This window comes from Haemaphysalis longicornis, unplaced genomic scaffold (genome assembly GCF_048455015.1).
Source record: "Haemaphysalis longicornis isolate Haplotype H1 unplaced genomic scaffold, Haemaphysalis longicornis Haplotype H1 scaffold_12, whole genome shotgun sequence".
In the NCBI taxonomy this organism is placed as follows: domain Eukaryota; kingdom Metazoa; phylum Arthropoda; class Arachnida; order Ixodida; family Ixodidae; genus Haemaphysalis; species Haemaphysalis longicornis.
In genome coordinates, this window is record NW_027526225.1 from 57648289 (window position 1) to 57676282 (window position 27994).

General features: G+C 51.5%; 1 protein-coding gene across 1 annotated transcript; it reads left to right on the forward strand.

The window, feature by feature from the left end:
• Positions 1 to 169: 169 nt before the first annotated feature.
• LOC144161631 (trehalose transporter 1-like protein) lies at positions 170 to 27993 on the forward strand. Its single transcript, XM_077692262.1, has 9 exons — positions 170 to 391; positions 8696 to 8954; positions 11299 to 11520; positions 14418 to 14519; positions 15205 to 15207; positions 15336 to 15422; positions 18629 to 18832; positions 24532 to 24730; positions 26189 to 27993. The coding sequence occupies exons 1-9, from the start codon at positions 189 to 191 to the stop codon at positions 26521 to 26523; spliced, it is 1614 nt and encodes a 537-aa protein (XP_077548388.1). The 5' UTR covers positions 170 to 188; the 3' UTR covers positions 26524 to 27993.
• The last annotated feature ends 1 nt before the right edge of the window (position 27994 follows it).

The following is a 27994-nucleotide window of genomic DNA, read 5'->3' on the forward strand; positions in this document are numbered from 1 at the left end:
AGGTTTGCTGATTGAGGCGTTTATTTCTGGTTATGGTTCTGTGGCGGAGGCGACGCCTCGCTTGAGGAAAGACGAAAAAGAAGCCCGGCTCCTCGTGGACGCCTGCTCGAGGAGGAACGTGACGAAGACGAAGAAGAAGAATAGCTGCTCGTCCTGACGCACGCTCCGAGGCAGCCTCCGCGGAAGAAATGCCTGCTCAAACCATGGAAAACAACTCGGACCCCGTCAAGCCACGTCTGACCGCGTCCCTTCTGTCGACGCTGGTCAGCGCCTGGGTGGGCTCCCTCTGCATGGGCGTCACCCTCGGCTACAGCTCCCCGGCCGCCGAAAGCCTCGCAGCCGCCACCGGAGCCGGGGCCGAGAGCTTCCAGGCAGTGTCAGAGTCCATCTGGTGAGCTCGAGAAAGGCGGGAGCCCTGAAACAGGCTGCGGTGCTTCCGGATTTGGGGAAATACATCCCGGGCGGATTAACTGCGCTTAGTTACTGTCACGGTTACGGTTACGGTGTTGCGGTGACGTGAAGGAATACGTGTAGCCAAGCGGTACAAGAGGTATCCGCACAGTGTATTTACAATCGCAAGAGCACCCCGCAGGCCAGGCGCAAGATCCTCTTCTACTTCGACATCTAGATCGTTTTCCGAGTCCGCGTGCGCTACCGTCATCTTCATTCGGCTAGTATCTGGCACATGTCCCAATGCGATGCATAGGCTATGCACGTACCGTAGCAATATCTTACTTACCAAACAGACTGGAGATTTTTTCACTTCCCCTCTAAATTGAGTCCCCGCTTTTATACCTTCTCTTTCCATAAGAACGTTTTGCAGCCCCGCCCTGTAACTGACCATTACAAGCTTTTTTTTCCATCTTTCCCTTTCTTTTTTTCCGAGCTGGAAGAGAGAACGATCCAGGCTTTTGCTATTGAGGAAGCGGGGCATATAACGATTCCTAAGCCCTAGCCGGAAAGATGTTATGTGCGCATTTGGGCAGGGAGGCAGATAGATATAATGAACGTACGTTGGGTTCAAGGTCCTTGGCCGGTAGTTGCTATCACGTACGGACCGAGGAAGCTAGCTGCCCAAGATAGCTGAAACTAAATTTTCTGCTCTCCGCTTCGTCTTTCATGCACTGAAATCAGCTCACAGCGTATATTCGCTGCGGTGGTCTGAAAACAGTTTTCAGTTTTCAAACAGTGTTTGTTGCGTTCTTTATTCCAGCAACAGTGTTGAGGGAATGATTGCCGATTAACAAACCAACTTTTCGAAAAATACGGAAAAACTATTGCGTACGTCAGCGCGCCTGTGGTATTGCCTTTCAAAAATGCTTGTCTTACAGCAGAGAAGAAATACCGGCAATGTCCAAACGCGCACATTGCATTGGTGATAATACGGGCTTGGAGAAACGACCGACGACCACTGGGCAATACAGGACAATATTCAAGTCGTGCATTCACCCTAACTTATTAGGCAACCAAAATTAATGACCTCCGATTTCTGACGTTGTGTTCACCATGCGAGGAAGTGGTGTGCGTTGGAGCTGCTGCCTTGCTATTCCGGCCACTGAAGATGGCAAAACGAGCAACAGCCACAAAATGTAGTTAGCCAGCTCTGTAAAGTTCCTGTCCTCATATTATCCAAGAAAGTTATGTCGCCTCGACTCCAGGTCGCAGGCTTCCCGGAATCATAGTGTTTACAGTGGCGGAGACAGCGGTAAAAAAGGTTAAGGTCAGCTAAAAGAAGGAACTGCAAGAGCCGCAGAGAGCTGTCACGCCTGAATTCGTTACGTGTGCAGGAACTTCCTTAAACTAAGGGAGGTCGACAACAAACACTGAACAGAAACAGCCGTCTTCGGATTCGTGAACCTTGAAAGCAGGAGCTCATGTATCACAAGAAAGAGTAATAAAGTACAATGTGCAAAAATGAGCACGCCAAGTCTTAGGCGAAGTGCAGGGGTGGTGCGGTATGCCATGATACTTAATTCTATTGTGTGACATGTTTTGTACGTGAGTGGCCGATGGGTCCGGAACACCTTTTTTTTGGAAAACAAGCTTTACTAGAGGGTGAAGACGGGATAGTCGGTTCATGATCATGGCAAAAAAAAAAAGAACGCGCACAGAAACGGAGCGAAAGACAAGAAAGAGAAACAGGCAGCACCTGTGTTTGTTTCTTTGTTGTCTTCCCTTCTGTTTCTGTGCGCTGTTTTTTTTTTTTTTTTGCCTTGAGGAAAACAAGCACATGACCCATTCACTGTCTGACTTGCACGTTGACAGATGCTACGGTACCGACGCGGGATAAATCGCAGAGGTCTGCCCACCAAAAAGAAGGGGAGAAATTGTAACACATCCATCCCAACATAGACACAGACGTTTTTATTTCATGCTAGCAGGAGAAGGGGACGGGGGAAACCTCCATTTACAAGCTTGATAGGCCCACTTCATTTTGTTTCATTCCTATGATTCAACACTACGGGCCCGAAGAGATTACATAAGGGCAGCACATCGAAGTTAGAACAGTTTCATAACAAGCAACAGTAAGAAGGCGCAGACTCATTACAAGAAAGAAAGAAAACAAACAAAAGGAACACAGATAACAAAGCCTAAAATTATATGACAGGCGATAAATAAATGATGGGCCTACAGTAAAACCTCAACTATAAACCCAAAGGCAACTTTGGTGTTTAGGATGTATAATTCGAATTTTGCAAACGGGTTAGTTGTTCGCGAAGTACTTTGAGGTCCCTGCAAGAAACAATATCTGGCAGTGCATTCCACAGTGGTAAGGCATGGGGGGGAAAATTAACTGCTCATCGCCGTCGTCTGAAATTTTAGGGTCACCAAGGGGTGCGTGACACGCGAGAGGTTCTTAATGGGCGCTTTAGGAGAGGGTTTCCTTATATGCTGAAGTAACAGAAAGTGTGAAGGAGGTAGAGACGAGAAGTTATGCGACGTGACTCGAGTTGTGCAAACGACAACGTTTGTTTTAGTCCGGTTACGCCGATGTGTCTTGAATATTGCGACGTGATGAAATAAGCCACGGCTTCGATATAATCGGTGGAATAAGCTTGTGAAGGATGCCAGATGGACGATGCGTACTCCCGTTTTGGTAGCACGTATGTTAGATAAGCGAGTTTCTTTATGTCGGGAGATGCAGATCGCATGCAGATCGCATTAGGCTACTTACGACTGTAAAGCAGCCTAGTGTGCGCGAAGTTTCAGAGTGAATGGTTTCAAAAATGTTTAGCCATGCTAGTGATGCCGTAATATGAACTCCTAGATATTTTTAAGTGCACGCGTGGTCAAAAGGAACAGAAGTAACACGGCAGGCTTCTTGTGTGGTGGTGTTTGCGCGTGAAGGACATGACCTTGCATTTAGCGAGGTGTAGAGACATATGCCATTTTTCGTACCAAGAAGTGGTGCCAAGGTCGCGTTGTAAGATGGTTGCGTCGTTAGAAGTATGAAGGGAATTATTAAGAACGCAGTCATCTGCAGCAGACGCAGCTGTTTTTATGTTACTGGAGAGGTCATTTATATGAATAAGAAAGCCTGCGCCTTCGGGAACACCGGAAGTGATGCTGGTAAGGGATGACTGGAAATTGTTAGAAAAAGAAAACTGAACGTGTCTTGCTTAAAAATGTTACAGGCATTTTATAAGGTTTTGGGGGAGAATTTGACGAGTAGGTGGTTGTGCGGTACGCGATCGAAGGCCTTGGATAAGTCTAAGAATATCGCATCGATTTTAATGTGATCGTCACACCGGAGAGTAGGTATGATCGTCAGGTGTGAGGTGTGACAGTGTGATCGTTACACCGTCACACCTCATCTGGGGAATTGGTGAGCAACAGATCACGTAGGATATCTCCTCGGGTGGGTGGCGTTATTGCTTGATCGAGGTTGAAATCTAGTACCAATTATAGCAAGTGTTTGCATTTGCTCGAGGGCAATTTATTATAGGTGCTGAAAGAAGAGGCCAAGTGCTATGAGGATAGCTGAAATAACCAAAAAAGAACAGGTGCCTCAGGAAATTTATCTTTTACGTTTGTAAACGAACTGCGCAGGCAATCCCCAAACAGTGGATAATTGTCTGGTGGTCTGTAGCTAATCCCTAAACACTTATTTCACCTAGCAATTGTGTACACAAACCCATGTTAGTTCTAGGTTTATATCATATGGCAGTTAAAGGAGGATGAGAGGTTGCAGTTGATTGCTGCAAGAACGCCTTTACCACTCCTATCGGTGTGGCCATTACGGTACAGCGTCAAACTCGGTTTAGAAGGCAAAACTGTCGTTCGCTAGCCAAGTCTGAGTGAGAAGAATTATGTCCGCTTTGATGTCTGTGATGAAACCGTGTAGCTGATATTTCTTGGGAACAACACTTCTGATGTTTGTGAAGCCAATGTTGGCATTAAGAAATGAGGGGCAGTTTTTTGAACGGCACTGGTTATTTGGACCCCGTCATTTCGTGCATGCTTGGGTACTGTACGTGAATCAGGAGGGGAGGCGCAAGTGTGGAAGTGCTTCCGCATGGTGGAGCAGCATCAGCAGGAACGACACAAAAATACGTCTTGTTAAAAACACGCAGTTTATCAATCGAAAGTTTGCAGGCACACTTCTGCGGGCTTTCAAACTATCAACTTTGAGCCGCCTGGCGAGCCGTCGGGGCGAAATCTTCACTGAGAGCATAGTCCGTTCCTTTTAGTTTACAGCCGCAAGCAAGAATATTCTCTTTGGTTTGAAATGGGTTAGTCTCACAATAATGGGGCTCTTGTTGTTGTTCCCAAATTTGCCTAAACGGTGTGCATGTCCGACGGCGTTTGCGTCCAGTTGTAGCTTCAAAGTTTCAAACTATAGTTGCGGAGTACCCTAGGACCTCACAATGTCCGTCCGTGTCCTTGCGCATAGCATTCTCATTCGCAAAAAATCACTCAGGCACTGGCAGGATACGACAGTGTTAGTGTCAACCGTCTTACCCATTCGCCTACGACCGTGAGTTAGTACCCGAGAGTCAAACGGCTTACTCCCTCGCCTGTAACGGTCCGTTCGCGTCCGTCCGAGCGCACACCACCATCAAGCGAAAATCAAGCGAAATGGGATTTTAGCCGTGAGTTGCAGTTTCTGTTAGGGAATAATCAAGGTGCAACTCACGGCTCAAATCGAATGACGGTCGGTGCGTAAGTCGGATGTCACTCGGAACGCAACTTGGATGTCATTTCGAGTCCCCGTACTCCGCACCCTCGCCATCATCTACGGAGTGGAAATGCTGCCATTTTATTTCGTTTCAGACTCTTGCCAGGTTTCTTTCCTGCGTCGTCGAGACCAAGGAAAAGTAGATTGTTCCTGCGCATTCGGTTGTCGGTATCGTTGTTTGCAGCTGGCAGAACCTCGATATCACGTTTGATTTGGTTTGCCTCGCTCACAACTGGATGTAGATTGTTTTGTGTGCGTGTGATTTCTAGCGTGCATGGCTATCTGGCTGATAATCTGTTAGCATTTTACCGTGTGAGAATTGAGTGTTCTAGGGGCGAAGGCACGTAGGGGCTGGGGCTGTTGGCGTCTCATGTCGTCGTCTTAAGCGTCGTCTCATGTAGTCACGGCACTAAAACACCGGGACACTCGCTTACGCCTCGCGCTAGAACACTCTGTGCTTCAAAGACACGAGACGTTTACAACAAAACTGTACACCTCTACCCCCAATGCTTCCATATCCGTGGGCAAAAACGCCAAGGCGCCAATAATACATTTATACACTGCTTGTTTTGCCCCTCCCCAGGTTTCATGTTAGTGGCGATGGCCCAGAATTCTTTTAGCTCAGTTCGGATGGTACTTTCGAATTGCCCGTTTACTTATGGCAGCCAGGTATGCGAAGAAAGGCTGTATGTCGACCCTTGTTTTAGGATATCACGTACTTCTGCGTCTGGCCTCATGTGCTAAGGCTGAATATGTGCGCGTTAGTGGAGAGCTTGCTGGCACCATGAGCGAAATGTGCGTATATCCATCACCTCTGTAATAAGTAGGGAGTTTGCGCTTGCCCTGGCTCATCCTACTCCTTCTGAGCAAGGCCACTGCTTTCGGCAACTAGGCATCAACTAACTCAGCCAACAAGGAGATCTGCTTAACCACGCACTGCATTGTTAACAGTACTGCGCAAAAAAATTGGGGGACCCTTAAAGAGGCCCTAAATAGGCTTCTGAAGGTCGCCATTTCAATCGCGCAATCGCTATAGTACCCCTTCACGACAACGTATACCAAATATTACACCTCTACGTAAAGCAGGGGCCGCTGAAACACGTAAAAAAGATCCCTTCTTTCTTGCCTTGTTTACCTAGCGCTTCCTGGCCACCACACTACCACGCTCTGACGTAAATTTTGGCTCTGACGCAGCCTATATGGCGCATGAAGCACTGAACAGTACAGCGGCGCTATTGGTGGGCCCCTTCAAATGCTGTAGCCAATCAGCGTTCTCGGCTGTGGGGGAAACGCGGTGCGGTTTTGGCGAGCGGCGCTCCGGCAGCGGCGGCACAGTGTATCTTAGAAGGGACGAATGTCGATCGTCGCTATCCGTCATACGAGCATAGCTGAGTTTGTAGATATAGCGCACCGTTTACAAGGTATGAATAACGCTGAAGAACACGGACAGCCTCTGCACACTCTTAATAAAAAAGGTCGTAAAAAGGTAGTAACGGCCGTATTTACTAACTCCTTACGAACCTTACTACCCCGCGGTTTTGTACGTAGGCTCTGGCACTAACAACTGCATGGTTAGTAAATTAACTGAGTGTAGGAAGTGGTAGCACTAGATTTAGGTCGTGCTTATGACTAGGTTGTGTATGGCCAGTAAGTAAACGCATGTAGCTCAGAAGAGTGCTATCGCTGGGACTTTACTAGTTGGGGTAGTGGTGCTTACTGCCTGCTTCGGTTAGTAACCCTGACTAGGGCGGCATTTACTACCTCCAGTTACTAAGTACCTAGTGTATACTGGGACAAGTAACTTGTTAGTAATCCATTAGTGAATGCTCCGACCTTTTTTTTAAGAGTGCAGGTCAAAACGCCGCCACACGCGCGACCGCGTCAAGCATCTGCCTGCACGGCGGACAAGGAGCCCACTCTGCGGTGTGTGCACGATACGGCATACACCGCAGCAGCTAAAACTTGACACCGCCCGCCAGAGCGGGACTATAGCTGAAAATCAGACTATAAGTGCGTGAGAGGAGGTGATATCGCAGTAAAAAATTATCGTCGTCGGCGCGGCTTCGTAAAGCGGCGACTGTATAACTGCGGCGATGCTAAGCCTTTTCTGAGCGTCGGCCTCGGAGGGACCTCGACAGCGCCGCATGCGGAAACGCACGCGTGTCGCTAGTCATCGGTGTAAATCTTCAATTACTGTCGTGAGCGACCATGATGTGTTTGGGACCCCTATATCTGGCCTTCAAATGCTCGTTTCCCCTATTCTAAAACTGACTATCCTACGCGGACGCGGCCGACGCTAGGAGCTCGGCCGCTGGGAAGTCGAGCGGGGCGACCAGCCCCACTCGGCAGTTGTAGGAGGAAACTGAGCATCGGCTTCTAAAAAAAAAAAGGCCTGACGTACCGCCGAGCGGAGTCAATGGCTGCGGGCATCTCGAACCTTGCCCTGTTTCTCTAGGTGTTCTTGCGCCTCGTCGATGACGTCACAGCTTCCACAAGGCTTTGGAGGCGGGATGAGAGGGCAAGAGCTCCAGGCCTTGTTGGTGGGCTTTTTTAATGAACGATAACTCGGATAATACTCAACGCTTTTAAGCCATTTTCGCGGCAGGACGTTCCTTGGATGGTACTCCAGCGATTGCGCACGTAAAATCGGAACCTTTAGAACCCTGTTTAGGGCCCCTTCAAGCTCCGCCTTTAATTGTTGTGGGGCCCCGTTCGCATCGCATGAGAACTTCCCGAGCGGTGAACGCTTTCCGCTCCTGATCGTATGTCCTTTGTAGGGGCAACGCCTTACGGTCCCAATGGTTTCAGCAAGCGCAGCAATGTAACTGCACGGGATTTTTTGTTCAAATGGACCTTTTGATCAGGGTCAACACCGCCGGCCATGCTGGCTGTCGTGCAACGCAAGATCTCAAACTACACACATCAAAAAACTTGTGTTCTTTTTACTTCGTTGGTTGGGTGAATGTACAAAGCAAAACAATGATTGGGACAAGGTGCATTTAATGGGCCCTGAAGACAAAACAGAACCTGGTTTCATCTGAAAAAACCTAGTTTTTAGTAATTCACTCAGCTCCATTCCAGCCACAAAAGATGCTTTTTTAAAACGAGAAATGTCAGAAATAATATTTCAAATTTCGCGCTATATACATTGGCGTAAGACGGGCAGGAGTGTTGAATTGCGGTCCAGCACTAGAAACACAGTCATTAGTTTGTTCATTCCAAGCTAGCATTCAAGTGCCAGGATCGACTGGCTTTCTATGACGTACGACAGACGGACAAACAAGGATCTGTGACGACGCGGAGACGCCACCGGAAAGTGACTGGCGAGTAGCCACCGATTAATCTGCTTCCCTTCATATCTCGGTTACTTGTTTGAAGTTCGCGATAAAATTGATATCATCGTTATTGGCACGAAGGAGCCTTCTAAACGGACATTTTATCTTCCACACCGACATATGTTTGCGTGTACTGATGCTGTACTCTGGCAATCCTTGCCTGTCTTTGTTTCCCCCTAAGGTTGAGCCATCTGCTCCCGGCCGGCGCCATCCCCGGCGCTTTCCTATGCGCTGTGGTCAGCCAGTCCATGGGACGCCGCGTGGGCCTGATGCTGAGCTCCGTACTTTTCATGCTGGGCTACGCTGTCATCTTTTTCGCCGGCTCGGGCGTGCTTCTGCTGTGCGGCCGCTTCGTGACCGGCGTCGCCACTGGAGCCGTCTCGCTCTGCGTGCCCGCATACATCGCCGAGATCACCGCGCCCACGCACCGAGGAACCATGGTAATTGATTGATAGTGGCGCTGCTCAACGCACCGAAGCCACACCAGGGCTATGAGACACAATTGTAGAGGGCTCCGGATTAATTTGCACACCTGGCGATCTTTAACGTGCGCCGAAATCTCGACACTCTTGCGCTTGCGATTTTCGCCTCCCTGATCGAAAAAATTCGACGCGCAAGACTTGAACGGCGAAGCTGTTGCAGGTGAGCATTGCCGGACACATTTAAGTTTCAGAATTGTTTTTGTTTGCATAGTTGTGGTAATGGTCGTCATATGCATCGAAGAGGTCGTGGGTGATCATCACTCGCCGAAGAGGTCGGCGAGTGATGAACGCAAAGTCATCCTCACCATTGTAGACATGCCGCAGCTCTACGCCATCGACTCGATGCAGCGGTGGCCGGATATGCAAGTCGTCTCGGGAAGGAGTGGCACACTCGTAGCCATGTCTCCAGTTATTCATAATGGCTTCTAGAGAATTAAGGCGGCGGCCGCGGTGACCTCTCTCAAGCAGGGTGTCTTTTTCATCGTTAGCATAGCGCTGGAGTTCATTTTTTTACATGCGCGGTAGCGCTTGACGACAGCGCTGAAGTTTTCTTTTCTTTTTCTTTTGTTTTTTTACTAAACCCTTGCGTGAACCTGGGACCCACCGGTCGCCTCGAGGCACGCGCTTACGGCGCTCGCTATTTTTCGCTCCTCAGAACTTTTGCCAGCTTTTTTTTTTTTGCCAAAGTCACTGCGCGTGCCGAGGACGCTCCGAGGTCACCTCGAGTCGGGCCCCTACGAGCGCTCGGCATTTGCTTGGTATTTTTTCCAGCAACGGTGAACTTGCGGCCAGTAACAGCAGCTCCGCTGGTAAAAAAAACTCCCCCCACCTCCCCGAAGGGGATCGTGCGGAAATGCGAATGCATTGGGTGCACCGATGAGTGCGCTGCGGCAAGCAGTAACGGAGAGAGACATGAGCTCCACTGCATTTATATACATTTTCCGAGCGCAGCGAGCGGAGAGAGGGTACGCGGAGAGGAGAGAGAGACCCGCGCAACACGCCCGCCCCGCGCGCGAGCTCTATCTCCCGCCGAGCTCCGCGATGCGAGCGCCCTCACGCCCGAGCGCGCTCCTCCTCTCCACTCACTCTCCGCTACTCCGCCCGAGCTCCGCGATGCGAGCGCCCTCACACGCCTGAGCGCGCTCCTCCTCTCCCCTTGCCCTCCGCTACTCCCGCCTGAGCTACCACCTGCTCCGGTTGCTAGGCGCGCCACAGCTGTTGCTAGGGGCGAGGAGGAGCGCGGAGAGATAACACCTGCGGGCGCACGCCGACGGAGCACGACAGCCCCCGACTAAGAAATGCATTCGATGCTCACAGAAGAGGGGGTGTCTATTGTTACAGTGGCGACAGTAGCGGTGTCTATTGTTACAGTGGCGACGCGGTCAATCCCGCTAATGGTAGCGCGAGACTTGACTAACTGGACGAAGAGAAGGACGAAGGTCTCTTGCTGGTGCTCTTGCTGTAGCGGCGCGGGTCCGCCGCGCCGAGACGGCGACGACGAAGGCAGAACTACGAGGCGCGCGCTCACGTGCGCTCGCGCTGGAGGAATGCAGGCGCACGCCGACGGAGCACGATAACCCCCGACTAAGAAATGCATTCGCATTTAAAAGCGGCATCCGCTGCCGGGATTGAGTCCGCGTCATTGGGATCAGCAGCACAACGCGTTAGCCTTTGAGTACCGCTGATAATAGCGATGATAGTCCGGTTATGAGGGACCGTAAAGTGTACCCATTGGTTGGTGCCCCCAATGGATACGCCGATGATACTGTATTCACAGATGAATATCCCGGAAGCACATGCTTAATTCTCACGATTTTCCGGGATCTCACGCTCACCTGCGACAGCTATCTTTCTTGATTTTTTTTGCGAGCTCTTCATGTGGCTCAAGCACGTGATAGCTTAGACGACGCCGAGCGCTCCTCGGCCAGTTTTCTTGGTATTTTGGGGGGAACGCCATGGGACAAAGCTCGGGCCTAAACTGTTTTGTTGTTAAAACCGTATGCTGTCGCGGCCGGGAACCGAACCCGCGACCACACCATATAGTGCTCAGGATAGCACGGCGCCTTCCACCATTGTGGCGGGCACCATCACCATCCTCGAGGGTGCAAACTACCGAGCGAGCAAGCGACCCAAACCTCACTTTCCGATGCTGATGGGGGACCCTTTTTCATTTAAGCCTTTTTGTTTCACTAATTTAACCACAGGAAATAAGGATGGCCGTTGTTACTACAATTGGGTGTATTAGAATCAAGATTGTGACGAGGATTTCGATGGCGATTGCTCGCTCGTTCATCTCCTCCAGGGGGGCGTGCTGCAGCTGGCCATCACCATCGGCATCATGCTGTCGTACACTGTGGGCCGCTTCGTGGACTGGAGGACGCTGGGCGCCGTCTGCTTCCTCTGCTCAGTGGTGCAGGTGGGCGCGGGGCACTTCTCGGTCGAGTCTCCGCGCTGGCTCGTCCTCAGGGGCCGCAGGCAGGCTGCCATGGCGGCGCTGGGGAGGCTGCGAGGACCCCAGGGCAGGGTACCGCACAGAGCCTTCCTTCCTCATCCTTCTTATCGAGTACCGCCTGTTGATCGCGTTTGAAGGCGTCATGAAGGCAAAATACAAGTCTCCTTCCTTAAAAAGACTGCTTCGTCCTGATAACAGTGGTACCAATTATATCGCAGACTTGGAACGAACACTCGGTATGTTATAGGAAACAGATGAGACAGTAACGACTCCTAGCCCCTTCCTGACGATTTCCCTACGGTGTCATGGAATAACGTCGGTGCGATTGGCCGCCACCCACAAAAGCCACCGGCACGAAAGATGACTGGGGAGTCGGAGGGAGGCCTATAGTTCTTTTATTCTATTACGTGAATGCCACCTTGCATTTAACCCATGATAAGTCTGTTTTTAATCTTTTCCTATATAATACGTCACTCATACGTGTATATAATTCGGAAAATTTGGAAGTTTCATTTGTATTTCTGGCATATTTAAACTAAAAAAAATCAGCCACAGGCTCGTTCTTTCAAACTACATTTTGTCTTCATGACCGCAATCTAGCGGAGCGCGTTTTGTGGACCTAATAAAGGGTTTGTTTGGGGCGCGTTTTGTGGACCTAATGAAATGTTTTTGTGGACCTAATGAAGTGAGGGACTTAATGATCCTCAGTGTATGAAGGTAGTGGCGGCGAATCCGAGGTAGGCATCGTGATTGAACACAGTACATCCCAGTGTTTTCGATTGCCACATCTAAGTGCGATTTAAACGCTTTTAAATGCGTTTGCAGCCATTCTGAGAAAGGCTGAGTCACGTTTTCATTTCCTAGCAGGTTCCTGTTTAGAACACTCGAAACGCTTCGTTACAGGAACCTTGAAAAACCACTTCATTGACTGATCATGGTGTTCAACGCGCCGAAGCTTCGCTGTGAGGCGCGATGTAGTGGAAAGCTCCGGATAAATTTTGACCACCCATCCCCAGCTTTCTCGCTCAAAATTCCGACCTCTTAGGAACCTAGCGAAACCACTACAGGAAAGTGACAGGAAAGTGAAAGGAAAGTGATATTTAGCATAAAGGAAGAAGTCAACGTGGAGATGAACACTCTAAAAGCGCTTTCTAGTATTCTGAATATGTGTTGTGTAATTATTTGTCAAATCTTACTCCCTACGCATTTGTATGGGACACTTTCCATGGCTCTGGAACTTAGTCGCGCAACGTGCTAGACTTCAAAATATGCACAAAGCAAGTTTGCACCTTCAGTATTACCTGCGCTAGAACTCGTTACATTTAGCTAAATAAGTACAGAGTTAATCACTGTTGAAAGTACTGCTGTGAGCGGGAAAGCTGCACATGTGTGAATGTTTAAAGTGGTCAGAAATCTCGACACGCAGCGTTTTCGCTTTTCGCCTCTATCAGAAAAGCAGCCACCGCTGCCGGCATCGAACCGCGTCCTTGGTCTCAGCAGTACAACGCGTTAGCCCCTGAGCCACTGAGCGGCAGGTTTGAAGATTTTGCTAATATGATGCTTTCAAGATAGAGTAATGCCCACTACCTCGCGGCGCACTCAAAAGTTCTCGCATGTTAATCTGTTAACAGCATGAGCTCCGGTTCATGTGATTAGTTTCCATGGAGAGAGGGAGAATCAACTTTTATCGAGCCCATTAAGATGATTAGTGCACGCAGGCACCAGACGGGCTAGAACCTTCTTCGCGGGTCCAAAATGCGTCCAGCAGCTCCTGGTCCCTGACTGCCAGCGCGAGCTGGGTCGTCAGGTCGGGGCCGGACAACGTCTCCCATCGCTATCGTCGGGGGTTGGGGAAGTTGGGGGAAGGGGTAGTTGCGAGTTCTTGAGGGGAGTGCACTCGGCTATGACGTGTGCCAGGGTGCCTTCCTCGCTCTTGCAGAACGGCCGGCACTTGATATCGTGCTCCTCCAGGTACATTCGCTGTAAGAGGACGGAATGCGCTAGCAACCCCGCCTGTACTCTGCGTACGATCGTCTGTTGGTTCCTGTTGAGATGCCGGTGAGGTCCGGGGAACCTACACCTGCCTTTCCTGTATAGCTCGGTAATGTCTGTTGCTCGTGACGGGGCGCGGTAGTCCCGGCTCGTCCTCGGCCCGGCTGGTTAGTTCTCGGGCGTAATGGTCGGCGAGTTCGTTGCCTTCCACCTGCGAGTGAACCGGAGCCCACACGTGCTCTATGGCTGGTCCCGGTGGTCTGCGTCTGGACAGAACCGCTAGTGCCGCGGGAGAGACCCTCCCCTTGCGGTAGCTTGCGTAGGTCGCCTTGGAGTCTGTGACCACGGTCTTCGCTCCCGGCTGTGCGAGGGAGAGGGCCATGGCCTCCGGATGGGTTCGTCGTTTTTATCGACGCGCTGGTGACCAGTCTGTCGATGGTGGTGACGATCGCCGTCGCTCCGGTTGCGCGTTTGGGGAGCGAGGCGTACGCGTAGAAAATCTTCGGGTCCTCTTCCAGCTGCCGCGCTAGTGTTCTGGCCCTCGCGGATAATCCCTCGTCGTTTCTCCCCGGATGCGTGTTTTTGGGGAGGGTTTGGTCTTTATCGCGTCTCCCCATTGCTGGGGTAGCATTTCCGTCGTCTGTTGCGGTTCGATCTTCCATCCCACCTTGCGAAGGACGGCTCAGCCGTGCTCGGTTCGGCTCAGCCGTATTCTTTGGTTGGAAAGGTGGGCTTCCACCAGTTCTTCCGCCGTGTTGTGCTTGCCGATGCCCAGCAACTTTTGCGTGGATGAGTGGACTGGCATGCCCATGGTGAGCTTGACCGCTTTCCTGGTCGTCGTGTTCAGCGATTTCCAGTCCACCTTCGTTATCTGCAGGTTCGGAGCGCAGTACGTGATGCGCCACGGGACCAACGCCTGGATCAGGCGTTGGGCGTCGTCTTCTTTCATGCCTCGGATTCTGTTGGTGACCCTGCAGGTCATGCTCAGGATTTGCTCGGAAGTTGTCTTGATCTTGTTGACGGCCGCGTACGCCTTGCCGTCGTCCCTCAACACGAGTCGTAGGATCCTGATCTGCTGCGTGGGCTTGATTTTTATGCCTTCGATCGTAACTACCACGTTCGACGGCGGCTCTTTCTTCGGTCTGTCGGGTTGCACCATGAGTATCTCCGACTTATGCGGGGCACAGCTCATGCCGCATATTTTTGCGTACTCGTGCACGGTAGTTGCCTCTCTCTGCAAGGCTTCCTCCGCGCAGACATCGGACCCCGCGCAGTTCGTCCACACCGATATGTCATCGGCCTAGAACGCGTGGTCCACGCCTTGGATTTTGTTGAGTGACTCGGGCAGGGGCACGAGGGCCAGATTGAAGAGCAGAGGCGACAAGACCGACCCCCGAGGGGTACCCCTATTGCCGAGCTCTATCGGCTCCGACCGTTCTTCTCCTGTCTGGATGGTCGCCGTTCTCTTTGTCAGGAAGTCTTGATGTAACCGTACATTCTACTGCCGCAGTCCGTCTCGCACAGGTTCTGAAGCACGCTGCAGTGGTACATGTTGTCGACGCCCCCTTGAGGTCCAGTGCCAGTATTCCGCGCGCTGCGTGTCTCGATGCCTTCTTGATCACCAGTTCGTGCAGCTGGACCAGGACGCCTTGCGTGCTCAGGTGCTGACGAAACCCGTACATGGTCACCGGCATCTGGCCCGTCTCGTCCGAGAGTCCTAGGAGTCTTCTGAGGTCCATGCGCTCCATGACCTCGCCCACGCAGGACGTGAGCGAGATCGGTCGCATGTTCCCGATTCTCAGAGGCTTGCCAGGTTTGGATATGAACCTCACCTCGGCTTCTTTCAATTCTGCGGGTAGCTCCGAGCGTTCCCAGGTTCCGTTGATGTGCCTTAGGAGTTTGAGCGCAGCATCACGTCCGTGCCGGGCACGCTCTTCTTGTTGCTTTCGTCAATTGCCGTTAGCAGCTCCGTGATGGTGAAGGTCTCCTCCATCTCCGGATTTTCCTGTCCCCCCGTACTCCTCCGGTATTGAGAACTAGTCCGTTTTCTGTCTTCAGATACTTTGCTTTGAGGTCCGCCATGAGTCTCTGGCCGTCTCCTCCATAGGCGTTCAACACCTTTGTGATGTTTCTATTGGTTTCAGACTTGCTGCTCAGCGAGTCCATCAGGTGTCTGAGCAGGTATCAGGTCTTGCGCGCCGACAGCTTGCCCTGCAGTCAGTCGCACGTGCTCATCCAATTTTCGCGGCACAGCATGTTGCCGTATTCGGAGGTTCGCTTGTTGAGCAGCGCTATGCCCTTGACCAGTTTCTTGTTGCGTCTCTGGCGTGTCCACCTCCGCGCTAGCGAGTGTCGCGCCGCCCACATGCGTGCGAGCTTCGCATTGACGAATGGCGTCTGCGCCGTTGTGGTCACTTCCTGCGTGAACTTATTGAGCGCGGCTTTTTCGCCCACTGTTTCGACCACTCCGTGTACGTCCTTTGGCTGGTGTCCTCCGTTTCTTCCTCGGGGGTCTCGTCCGCTTTTTCCGTCCACTTGCGCATGCGGTCCCAGTCAGTGTTTTTGGCCTTGCCGAGAGCGGCCCGGATTCTGGGTCCCTTGGTTGTTACGCTCAGGATGCTGTGATCCGATCCCAGGTCGACCTCAATGTGCCAGGTAGCGTCTAGGGATCCCGCCAGCCACGACAGATCCGTTATAGTGCCGGGCCTAGCGCTGTTACCCCTTCGACTCGGAAGGCCCGGCTGGTTGAGGTTTGCCATCTCCTGGTCTTCCATCGCCTTCACGAGGGCCTTTCCGCGCTTGGATTGAAATTTGTAGCCCCATGTGGTATGCGGGGCGTTGAAGTCGCCGAGGATCAGGAGCGGCCTGTTCCCCGCCAATTGCTTCGACTAGCTCACCGTCTTGTCAAAGTCGTACTTCCAGCGTGGCGGTCGGCAGCACGCGCTCATCACGAATGGGTATCTGCTGCTTCCGATGGTTCTCGTGTGGATCTCGACCATGGTGTACTCGCAGCATTCTTGCGCCGAGAGGTGCTGGGTTGCTGCCACGTTGTTGCGCACCAGGATAGCCATGCCCCCTTCCGTCGACTCCGTGTAGGACACTTATCCCTGTAGTCTGGGTCTGCCGTTCGTCTCCTGTAGTGCAATCACGTCCGGCTTCTGGTCGAAGCCGTGAATGCGTAGTTATTGTGTAGATGCCATCGGCCGGCCCCTAGCCTTTTTGGGCCGTCCTGGGACCGGGAGCGTTGACGGCTCTGGCGTTCGCCCTTGAGGGTTGGTGTTCTCAACCGGCTCAGCGAAGAGCTGCTACGTCGGGGTCGCCCTGTAGGACCTCTGTTTCTTGGGTTCTCTTCATTGTACGCCAGTCGGTGCTCCCCGGCGGTGCTCCCACGACGTACGGTGTCTTGAATCGTGCCTTGTATACGCTCGGTCAGCGGTGAGGTGCTTGCCGCCGCACAGTCCGCACTTTGGGAGGCAGGTGTGCTCTGAATCCAGGTTGGCGATGCCGCATCCCCGGCAGATGCGGTTTTGGGGACTGGGGCACACGTCCATGCAATGACCAACGCGGCCGCACTGGTAGCATACTTCTATCTGCTTGCTCTGTAACGGGCACTTCATCAGCAGGTTCCCATACCGGATGTACTTCGGGGCTTTGGGCACTATGAAGGCGATGACGACGCACTTGGTCTTGCCTATCCGGCTCGCTTGAAGGGCCGTCGGGTTGTACTCGTGGACCACCAGCTGTTGTATTTCTTGGGAAGTGTCCGTTATCAAGATGTCATGCATCACTCCCTTGACTGTACCGTGGGACGCCGATTCGTACGCGCTAACCTCGTGAACCGTATCGTTGATGACGATGCGCTTCACCTGGGCGTACTTTTCGGCATTCTCCCTCTGTGGTTTGCTTACGATAACGATGTTCTGCTGACGATTTCGGCAAACGACGTCGTTCTTGGCCTTGGCCCTGTCGACTTGCGCCGCCCAAGCGATGGCTCGGCTGATCTCCACTCGGGAAACTTCTCCTATTTGAAGGCAGCCCCAGGGGCTCATTACAATCTTGATGTCTTGTTTTCGAAAGTCTGGCATGCGGACGGCCCGCAACAGCTTCCCCTTGTTTACACTCTCCGTCTTCCGATGACGTGGGCTTTCGCTGGTGGCGCCCTCGAGGGCTCCGCCACGTCGGCTGTCGACGTTGGCGGCTTCGGCGCCATCTTGGCTTGCTTGCTTACTTGGCGATAGGCTTAGCTTCCCTTCGCCTTTTTGCCTGAGTTCCTCGCCGGCGATTTTCCACCCGAGCGCTTTGCATACTTGCTTTGGCGATATTTCTTCTCCGTCGACTTCGATTCTCATAACGGTCGACATTTGGGTCAGTGTCCGCTCTTACGATTAGCGAGAGGGTCGTAATAGCGATAATTTGGCGCGCGAGACTTCGTGGAGCGGTCTTAGGACTATCGCCTACCGCAGCCGCGGCTGGGTCTTCGTTAGGCTTAGCGACGGGAGCCCCTCGTGGGCCATAAAATGGGCTCTAATTGTCGAAAGAATGATCTCTTACCTCGGAACTGGGTATCCCGATGGTCCACATAACTTCATACACCCGGTCGATGCACTCTCATTGGGATCGAAATTGGTTAACCGGCGCAATTAGCGAAAAAGGACGGAGCACTTGCGGAACACGTCTGCACTGCTCGGCTGCTCAGTGGCGCCCCCCCTCGCTCCTCCCCCCCCGGTGCCCATGGAGAAAAACTTAACAGTGTTCCGGAAAGCTACTATGTTGTGAAAGCTTATCATTTGTAAACAATGTGACCATGACGTTCTTTAGATCTAATAACAGCGTCGCTGATGTCATCTGTGCGGCCGGTACAGACATACGGCAGTGCCTCCGTCGCGCATGTAGCGCGAGCAAGCGCTCGCTACGGTGTACTACACCCACGTTGACATCATCAGACCGTGTAGCTGCGTCTTCGAGTGGTGCAAACTTTCCGCTCCTGCCCGCATGCCATCTGTCGGCGTAGCCTTACGGTCCGGTGGATTTCAGTTTGCGCCACAAGGTAGCGTGACGGTATTGCTCTCTCGCGGTCAACGACAACGACACCGGCTTTTCCGCGCCTCCAGGCCATTAAAACGCGCGCGTTAAAACGCCGCAACAAGGTGCAAAAAGACGCGCTTCCCGCACTGTTTTTCCGTCGCAGACCGAGGCCGAGTGCCGGGCTATCGAGGAGGTGTTCGCGCTTGCTCCGGCGCCCACGTCGCACACGCTGTTCGCCCTGCACGCCCACTTCATCCAGCAGTTCTCCGGCATCAACATGGTCATATTCTACGCACGCTCCTTTTTCGCCGATGCCGGCATCGCCATCACCGCCACCGACTGCTCCATCGTCATCGCCGGCATACAGGTATGTTTGCACGCGTTTTGTGTTACTATTATTGTTATTGTCATCATCATCATCATCATCATCATCATCATATTGACCTACTTTAGACGGGAGCAATCACTTGCAGATTTCCAGCAACCGAGGTTACAAGAACAATCGCTACATGCACCGACCAACCGCTACCTATTAGATGCGTAAGCATTTCTATGTGCACTCAACGAGGCAACCCGTCCATCGCTTCATGTGTCGCTTTGACGGCATACGATAATGTCACTAATGATAGGTCATAGTATCTTGATATGTTCATACCAAACCGGTTATATTGCCGCTATAGAATGCCTTCCTGCGGAAACATTTGTGTAGAGCACTGGGGCCGACTTTCACAGCATTGGGTGTATGGCGCTTCATAGGGATGAAATGGGGCCATACCGACACATAAAGCTCCGGGGCTTTCATATTTTTAATTAAACTCCTTATATAGGTGAGTGGTAGAAGTACAGCCAGTAAAAGGCTTGTCTATAACACAGCGTTCGTACTCTCAGCCCTATCCTGCCCCACCGGAGCGGGATTTAAATAAAACTACTGCGGAATTATGAAGTCTTAGCCCTTCGCTTTTGCCTCCGACATGTTTGGAACGAGTATGTTTGGGCAGTTTTCGGATGTAGCTGGTTGAAGTTGAAATCGCTGTTATAGACAAGCGTTTTACCGGCTGTACAAAGGTGCATTGGTACGTTATCAGCTTCCGCTACTTCCGGTTTGAGAGCTCTTCTGGCTACCCCTCTGAGGCGGCTGTCACGTGCGTGCTGCTTATTTGTGACAAACTGCATACCTTTCAGAGAAGACCCTTCTAGCATCAATCGCCGGTATTCGTTGAAGGCACGATGCATGAGCATTTTCTTTTGGGTGGGAACAGATATGCGCGCGAAAGCAGCCTGCGGTGGGGAGGCCAGGAGAGCTCCCGAACCGGAAGTGTCGGTACAATAGCGATCGCAATATCGTACAGACGACTGCGTAAAGAAATAGCGTACGTTATTTCCACAGGTCTCTGCACTGCGCTTGCAGAGTACGCTACGTCAATTTTGCGCCTAGCGCACGTTCGTGGTACGTACGCTATGTCCGCAAAATAGCGAGCGTTTGAAAACAACGAGAAAAATAGCGAGTGCTTGAGGCTATTGCGTGTCTCCGTGTTTACAACATGGCGGCAGGTAGAGCGGAGCACTTCAACGCTTTTGTTCCACTGTGAGCAGTAACTCGCATCTTACAAAACAAGTTTTTTGCTCCCGTCTTCTTGAATAGGTCCCGTCCTTTGTCATTGTCGGCTTGCGCCTGAGTGAAGTGACGTGCTGTGTGACCCCGCAAATAGCGTGAAGTCAGTGCGATGTTTACGACGAGCTGGATGCAAAAGATCGCATTTTATTATTGTGCTTCCGCCTCGCAGTGCAAGCAGTTACGTCACGTCGCACTTGTTCGAAACATTTCTGGGTGTTCTCTAGTCGAATAAAATGTATACGTAAAACCATTGAGGTACTTTGCATTCTACGTGTTGTGTGCGATCGCCAGGACAAAAAGTAACCTCGGCGCTTCAATGCTTCCGCTATAGAGTGGGCGTATGTAGGAGAATATATGCCTATCAGGCTGTGAAAGTTTTGCATTCAATACAAAAAGACGGTGTTTGGTTTAGCTGGTAGGGTAGTCGTTGCAAACGTCAAGGTGCTCGTTGGGCGTGATGAGTGTCGCTTCGCATTCCGTTCAACAGATGGCGTCATTATTCCGAAGTGTTAGCAGTGTTAGCGTCCCGCAAAGCAAAACCGACGAAACGCTGCACTAAAACTCTACGCCACGCTGTGCCGACGTAGCATGCCGCAACAATTTAGCGTTTAGCGTACGCAAAGACAGAGTGCTGTACTACAACTCTGTAACGTTACAATGAAAACCAATGCGAACAGCAAAGCTCTGTAGCTGCGACGCCAAGGAGAGGGTGGCGGCCCTTAATGAACGAAAGAATAGCGGCCGGAATTCCTTTCGGGACAGCGCAGTAAAATTGCGATCGCTGCGGCCGCGCAGTTACTTCTCGTGCTAAAGGTTCTGCTAGCGTAACTTTAGCCACGCGCTTGTGACGTTATCTGGCCGCCCTACGAAGCGACGTTTCCCTTCCTGTCTTGTTCTTACTCCGTAGTAACGCTTCATAAAGATACATGACACCTTGTACATAATCGTTATCATCATCATCATCACCCTACGCAGGTCTTCCGCAGGGCGTAGGCCTCCCCCGTTCACCCCCAATTGCTCCTGTCCTGCACAGCTAGGGTCCACAGTTTACCCCCGGTATTCCTTGTTTATCCCTCCAACGGATTACTGGCCTTCCCCTTCTGACCGTCGGATGGAAATCACAGAGCAGAGCTGCCGTAGCACCCTCGATTCTGCGTCGCCGGCAGTTTCTGCGGATGCCCCTACGTTCTGATATCGTCATCCGCTATCGTCATTTGCGCTGCGAGGGAAAATTTATGCCGCTGCTAGAGAAGGACGTGCGACGCTCGAGACAGTGGGTGGGGAGACGCGCGGTAGCAGCCGGCCAGTCTGCCTACAGGTCCGCCTACAGATGTTTTAGGCTTAACACTGCGGCGGATATCCGACTGCCGCTCTCTAAGCGGTGCAGGTGACGATTTTTAAATGGGCCCTGTAAAACTTTCGATAAGCGCTTTCACTCTTTCCTTGGCGCCTGGAACCACTGCGAAAGCTATAGTTATCGCCAGCACGGAGCGGCACTGCGTGATTTGCTCGTCGCACCAGATACGTCTTCCATTTCTGATTTGTTCTTGTGGCTTTTTTTATAGTTGCTATCGAAAAGCATTCATTTCTGCAACTGAAGGAAAAACTGGCACACACCCGCTACATGAACTTAGTGACGTAATTCGAGCCATCGAAGAACGTCAAGACCGGGAAAGACAGAAAATTTTTTGAGCGAGTTTGCAAGTTATCTAATGGGCATAGAACCGTAATTTTTGGCTGAAGAACTTTGCGACCCCCTAACCTAAGTACTAGGTGTGTAGGGTGTCTACGTTCTGCAAGAATTTAAGATTTCAAAAAAAGTTGAAAAAGGTGTTGCAGGGTCCCTTCAATGCAATCCGCCATCGCATCATTAACTCCTTTCTCGTATGTGCTGCCTGGTTTGGGCCTTGAGTCCCATTTTGTCTAGCGGTAACAAGCTATCTCTCGAGATACCTGCGCCGGCCTGCGCCACTTCGCGGCCCTGGCCGCCGCCTGCAGAGCGATCGTGCGGCTGGCTAATTACGCATTTCGCGTCCCCGGCGCGTTTTTGCGTCATAAAGGGCCTAGCATTGCTCTGGAACTTAGGTCACGGCCAGCTGCCCGATAAGCCAACGAAATACCGTTGCCTCCGGCGCCAACGGTCGGATCGTTCGTTGCTGTAGTCAAGGGTTCGACGGAAGTTCGTCTGGTCAGGCATTGTATGAAGAACCAGTAAGGCAGTCACTGACCAAGTCAAAAAAGTAAAAAGACGTTTCGGAACCCGTACGGGTTCCTTGTTCACAATGAGGCAAAAATGAACAAGTTTCGAAGGTGCAGTTTGTGACGTAATGACTGCATGTATATCAATGGTAACGTCCCTTCATTTCGATTCATCGTGTCGGAGTGCGCTTGTATGAACAATGATTCAAGTAAAAGACGTGAGGTCATGTTTCGTTCTTTGCACAGAATCGCAGCGTTGTCCCAGTCAATATCGCGCTGGTGTTTGTGCGCATGCTCGGCAATCGCATTAGAGGTCAGCTTTTGGTTTTTCACGTCGCCTTTGTGCTCTTTCATCCTTCTGGGGAACTTTCCTCTTTCCTGTTTTACCGATGTAAACGTGGTTGCAATCGGCTCAGGGGATGCGATAGACAGCACCGGGGAAAAGATTATCGGGCAGCTGGTCTGTGACTTTGACCAGCTCATTCCGAAGCTTGCTGGCCGGCACGTGTCCAATGCGTAGGTCATAATCCGCAAAAATGCGGGCCAAAGCTTCGCTTATACCCCGTACATACGGAATGCCGGCAGTGGCGGTGAAGACCTTATGATTGGCAGCCTCAGGTTGTAGTATTTGCTTCTCAATTTTTTCCACAAAACGTTGTGGGTAGCCGTTGGCAGAAATTTCCCGGCGTACTATTTTAAGTGCTGCTTTCAGGTTGTTCCCGTCTTTGCAGATTCTCTTCGCACGCGTCACCAGCGATGAAACGACGGCTCTTTTGTGGGCGACCGGGTGGTTCGATTGGAAGTCCAAGTACTTCCCGGTGTGTGTTGGCTTGCGGTACACACTGAAGGCGAGCTCACCGTTCTTGCGTTCCACCGAGACGTCGAGGAATGGCAGACGATCATCTTCTTCATACTCGACTGTGAACTGAAGTCTCGGCTCGCCGGCATTAAGAGCTTGTAAAAACCGGGATGAGTCTTCTTTCCGCAAGATGCAAAAACAATCGTCCACGTAGCGGTAGAATACCTTCGTTTCTGGCGTAAAACTTGAGAGGACTTGTTCTTCCAGAGCTTCCATGACAATATTTGCGGTCGTTACTGAGATGGAGGCACTTATGGTGGTTCCGTGCGTCTGCGAGTAGAACTCAGAGCAGTACGTGAAATACGTGTTGCTGAGGCAGAACCCAAGTAGTGTACACAGGTCGGGGACGTCAAATGGCGTGCGGTCGGCAAGAGTGGCATCCTTACTTAGAAGCTCTTCGCACGTAGCGACGGCCAAGTTGACCGGGACACTGGTGAACAATGATTTCACGTCAAAGGACACCATCACATCTTTAGCCTCGAGTTGTACGTCGCGTACTTTTTCCACAAAGTCCTTTGACATTTCCTTCCGCATCCACAGTGGATGCTGCACTCAGTAACAATTTGCACTCACCTTCTGCACACGGACATACCACGAAATGCAAACAACCGCGTCCTTCACGCGAAGCCCACTGCGTATCCATCGTGTTGCCTATTGTGGCGGGATGCCCGTGCTGACAATTGAAACAACTAACAACTTCGTTTCCAGAAGAGAAATATAGTATTTGCACAATTCTCGAAGTCACCGCATCTGCGTAACCACCCAAGTGTTTTCTGTATCACTACCTGCCGTGCAGTTCGGGAAGTGCCCACGAGACGAAGCGCGATATTTTCCTAATAATGTTCAAGACGCGCTTTCAGGCATATCTCTCTCTTGGTGGTCTTCCTCTCTTTTTGCCCAGTGAACCTTTAGCATGGGTTACCGACGCGCCCAAACCTACACCTTAAGAATGGCCCATCCGTGCAAAAGCATTGAGGGGTCCATTGAGCAAGACATTTTGCGGATAGCATGCATGCACACATAGGTGGTAATCGCCGTAACGCGAAGCTTTCACCTGGGATGAAATGAACTAGCCTAGGACACTTTTGTGACAGTGTTATTGTCCTTGGCGTAGTTTCTGATTGGTCATAACATTGAGTAGTCGCGTGTGCGCCGAGAAATACTAGACGTAACCAGAAACGTTCAACGATTCAATCTCCCTGGCAAGGACACCACCAGCTCTAACCGTGGAGAACGTGATACCCGCCAGAACTGGACCTTTCACGGCCGCTGTCCCACTACTTGCTTCCCATGCCGGCCTGGAGTAATTCGGGGAGGCTAGTGTCATCCGGTTATTTATTTGAATGCGCTGAGGCGGGTGTGACAAGACGCGCATTCGCGGCATTGGTTGCAGGTGGCGGCCACCATGGTGGTGGTGTCCGTGATGGACGTGGTGGGCAGGCGGCGGCTGCTGGCCGCGTCGTCGTTCATTTGCGTCGCAGCCATGGTGGCCATTGCCGCGCTCTACAACATCTCCAGCGGAAAGGGCGAGGCCCACGGGCCGTCGATCGTCCAGCGCCTGCCAATTCTGTTTCTGGGCCTCTACATCGTCGGTAATTGCGTCGCATTCCTTATTTTACCATTAAGGCACAATTCAACTTTGTTCACTTTGAAAGAACCAACGCCGCTAGGGGGCACGATGACGCCAACTCTGTGGTTTCATTCGCAATAGCCCACAACTCGCTCTCGATGCCCGTGTGGTGGATACGCGGCCGTATCTGTGTCCACGCACTAGAGTGTTCCTCACGGCCGAGTACGATAAACCATGGACGACTGGTGCATGCGATTCGAATGCGACTGATCGTTACGACTGATCGTTAGGACCGGTTTTGGCGTCGTTCACTGGTCGGAGGAGGCTCACGACGTGCGACTGGCAAGCCAGATGCAGTCGTGCCATCGTTGGGATCGTCGTGCGGCCGCAGCCACTGAGAACCCGAAGGTGTCGTCGCAGAAAGTTTCTTTCAAAGCCCCGAGGAAGCGCCAGAGGCAATGCCGAGTATTTTGTGGGGATCAGCTCTGCGCTGCCGCCGCCGCCGACCCGTGCGCTCTCCGCCTTGTATAGGGTAGACACATGTTGCCAGCGGTACCTACAGCATGGACGAGTGGAATCATGGGTGCTCAATGTTCCCACACCACTTAACTGAACATATAAAAATGCGATGTATAACGTAATAGCACTATTCATTTTCACTTCAGGTTGATAAATTTTCGCTTCCTTCTCGGATTTCTCTTGCACATCTGTGAATCAGCCGGAATGCACCTAAACAGGTAGACAACCATGGAGAGAAAACACTTGGCGGAGCGACGCCGACGACGCATCGCACGTTCACTTTGAATCATGTGTCTGAAATTCACGCGTACCACTGGTCGTGGCGACCGTCGTAACGATCAGTCGCATCCGAATCGCATGCGCCAGTCGTCCATGTGTCTGGCGCTTAACGCTATCGCGTTGCACGTTTAAAGCCGAGGTTAAGCGTCCTCCAATTTTTATTTCGATGTGTCTGTTAACAGGACGTCGAAATACCTCACTATCTGGATAGAGCTCCCTCGCGCAGTGATCCGAGTGCCGCGACTGCTCGCCGTACTCGTCGATAAGGGCCCTTCTGATATAATCCCACCAGAGTTCATTTCCTTCAGTCAGATATGAGCTGAACTTGATGTTAACGCGCTCTCTATAGAGACAAAGCTCTGTCACTCCAGGTACAAACGAAGCAAGCGGCTCGTTCCTCGCAGCGTCAATCTGACCTGTAAGGTCAGCCAAGGTCAAACCATGGCGCCTCGTGCGGTTGCGCAGTGAGATCGTCCAATCACTCCTTCGTCCCAAGGGTTAGGGGCACGGAGAGGGAGGCATGGAGAAAAAGTGAGGGCGCCTGACATCGCCGATCAGCGTCTGTGTTCTGTCTTGCGGTGCAGTTGGGTGCGCATTCATTGCGCCCTCTCGGCGCGAAAACCGTGCTCTTGCTGGACGAGCTTCGCTTAACCTCGTTCAACCACGGCGACATTCTTTTCAGGGTACTCGGTCGGCCTGGGCCCCGTAGTGTGGATCCTCTTAGCCGAGCTCGTGCCTCTCCGGCACCGCGGCTTGCGCTTCGGCAGCGTGGTCGCATTCAACTGGGCATGCGCAGGGGGGGTCACGTGGTTCTTCAACAGCGTGCGCGAGAGCTTCCAGTTCTCGGGCCTGGGCTGGTTCTTCAGCTCGGTGACCTTCGTGGGCGGCACGCTCGTGGCCATCTTCCTTCCCGAGACCAGATGCCAGAGCCTGGAGGACATCTTGCAGTCCCGGTTTAAAGACATCGATGAAGAGTATGGACAGTCCTCCAAGACGTCCTTTAATGTTAGGAAGTGATTTGCAGTTCCCTTATTCCCTGCCCTAACTTTTCGCGCAGCCCCTCGACGCGAAGACTCCAAATGGGACTCGTACATATCACCCGCGCTTGTGCTTTGTTGCGTATTCAAGATCTACATTTCTTCCAATTTTTCTTTGAATTGCTCTGTACTGCACCTTACCTTCTCGACGGTCTTTTTGATGACGAGAGTCTGAATTTGTACGTATAAATATAATGCTTCCAAAATGTAATCAAATGATTGACGCGCACTTCAAAGAGCCCGATACTGTTGAGTTTGTATCTTGTGCTATCCATTCTAAACGATAGAAATGATCAGCAGGAAATTTAACAATGACGACGTAGTTTTTGGCATTTTCGATAGCGCCCTTGGAAATAAACAGTGGGGAGTAAAAATCATTTGCTGGCATTTTCCGAGACAAACGTCCTTTTTGTGCCTATACAGAAGCATGTTTCTGCTACAGTCGGTAGGCGAATAATCTAGAAATTGCGGTGTATAGGTTTTCTTTAAGGTAACTTACGACCCTGTACACAATGGGCGACCACTCGAAATAAATGCACAATAGTTGTGGGTAATATATTTCTTGACTGACTAGATGTCTTCAAGTCGTTTGCTGGTTACTGACCTTTGTGAAAATGTACAAATGATCTTTCGGCAGCACTACGCCGTTTTCACACTGACTTGTTCGACTGTTAAAAAGGGAGCCGTAGTGTTCCCGAAGCGTCCTTTGCATATTTTAGACTTTAGTCGGTGACCGGTAAACGACTTCAACCGTGTTTCCGTACCAGACGATATGCCTCGAAGATAACCCTCGAAGATAGCCAGATGTGTGTCACGCTGTGTGGTTGGAATTGTAATACCTTCGGGGTGTTCACCACAGATGTATGAGCACAAGCGGGCATAGATGCATGAACCCAGCTATTCAAAATACCGGGAACAGGGGTACACGCGAATCCTTTCCCACCCTGTGAAACCGTAAACCAATACCTCGTGAAGTACCTGTCAAACCAAATGCCCAACACATGCTTGCCGAACCCATTCGGAGGCCCGCCGTTGTCGAAACCGCAGCGGACGGGGTCTGCACGACTTCACGAGCGCCTTGCCGCATAACCGCCTGCTCTTGTTGTCAAATTGTTGTAAAATGTTGTCAAAGGGTGTGATTCCTGAAACATGTTCACATTATCTATCTAGTCTTTTTATTTGTAATGTTGTGTTCACATATTTTCCTTTCTCTCTCGTTCAGCATACCTACATTCAGCATTTTCCCTGTTTTATGCAGTGTTGTTCCTGCTTTGCTTTAATTCTTTTGTTTTTTATGCTTTTTTATGCTTTGTTCATAAGTTCATCTGAGATTGTGTTTTTCTTGCAATATTAGAGATAATAACGTCATACACGCTCTGTGCGACTTCGCTGTATGCCTTGTACATGGGGGGCTCGGGAGCCCCTCAAGTGATCGTTTTCGCATTTTGCCC

Coding starts and splice junctions, on each gene's coding strand:
- LOC144161631 (XM_077692262.1), top strand. CDS start 189: ATGCCTGCTCAAACCATGGAAAACAACTCGGACCCCGTCAAGCCACGT. Junction 18,833..24,531: donor TCGTCATCGCCGGCATACAG/GTATGTTTGCAC, acceptor CATTGGTTGCAG/GTGGCGGCCACCATGGTGGT. Junction 24,731..26,188: donor TCTGGGCCTCTACATCGTCG/GTAATTGCGTCG, acceptor CATTCTTTTCAG/GGTACTCGGTCGGCCTGGGC.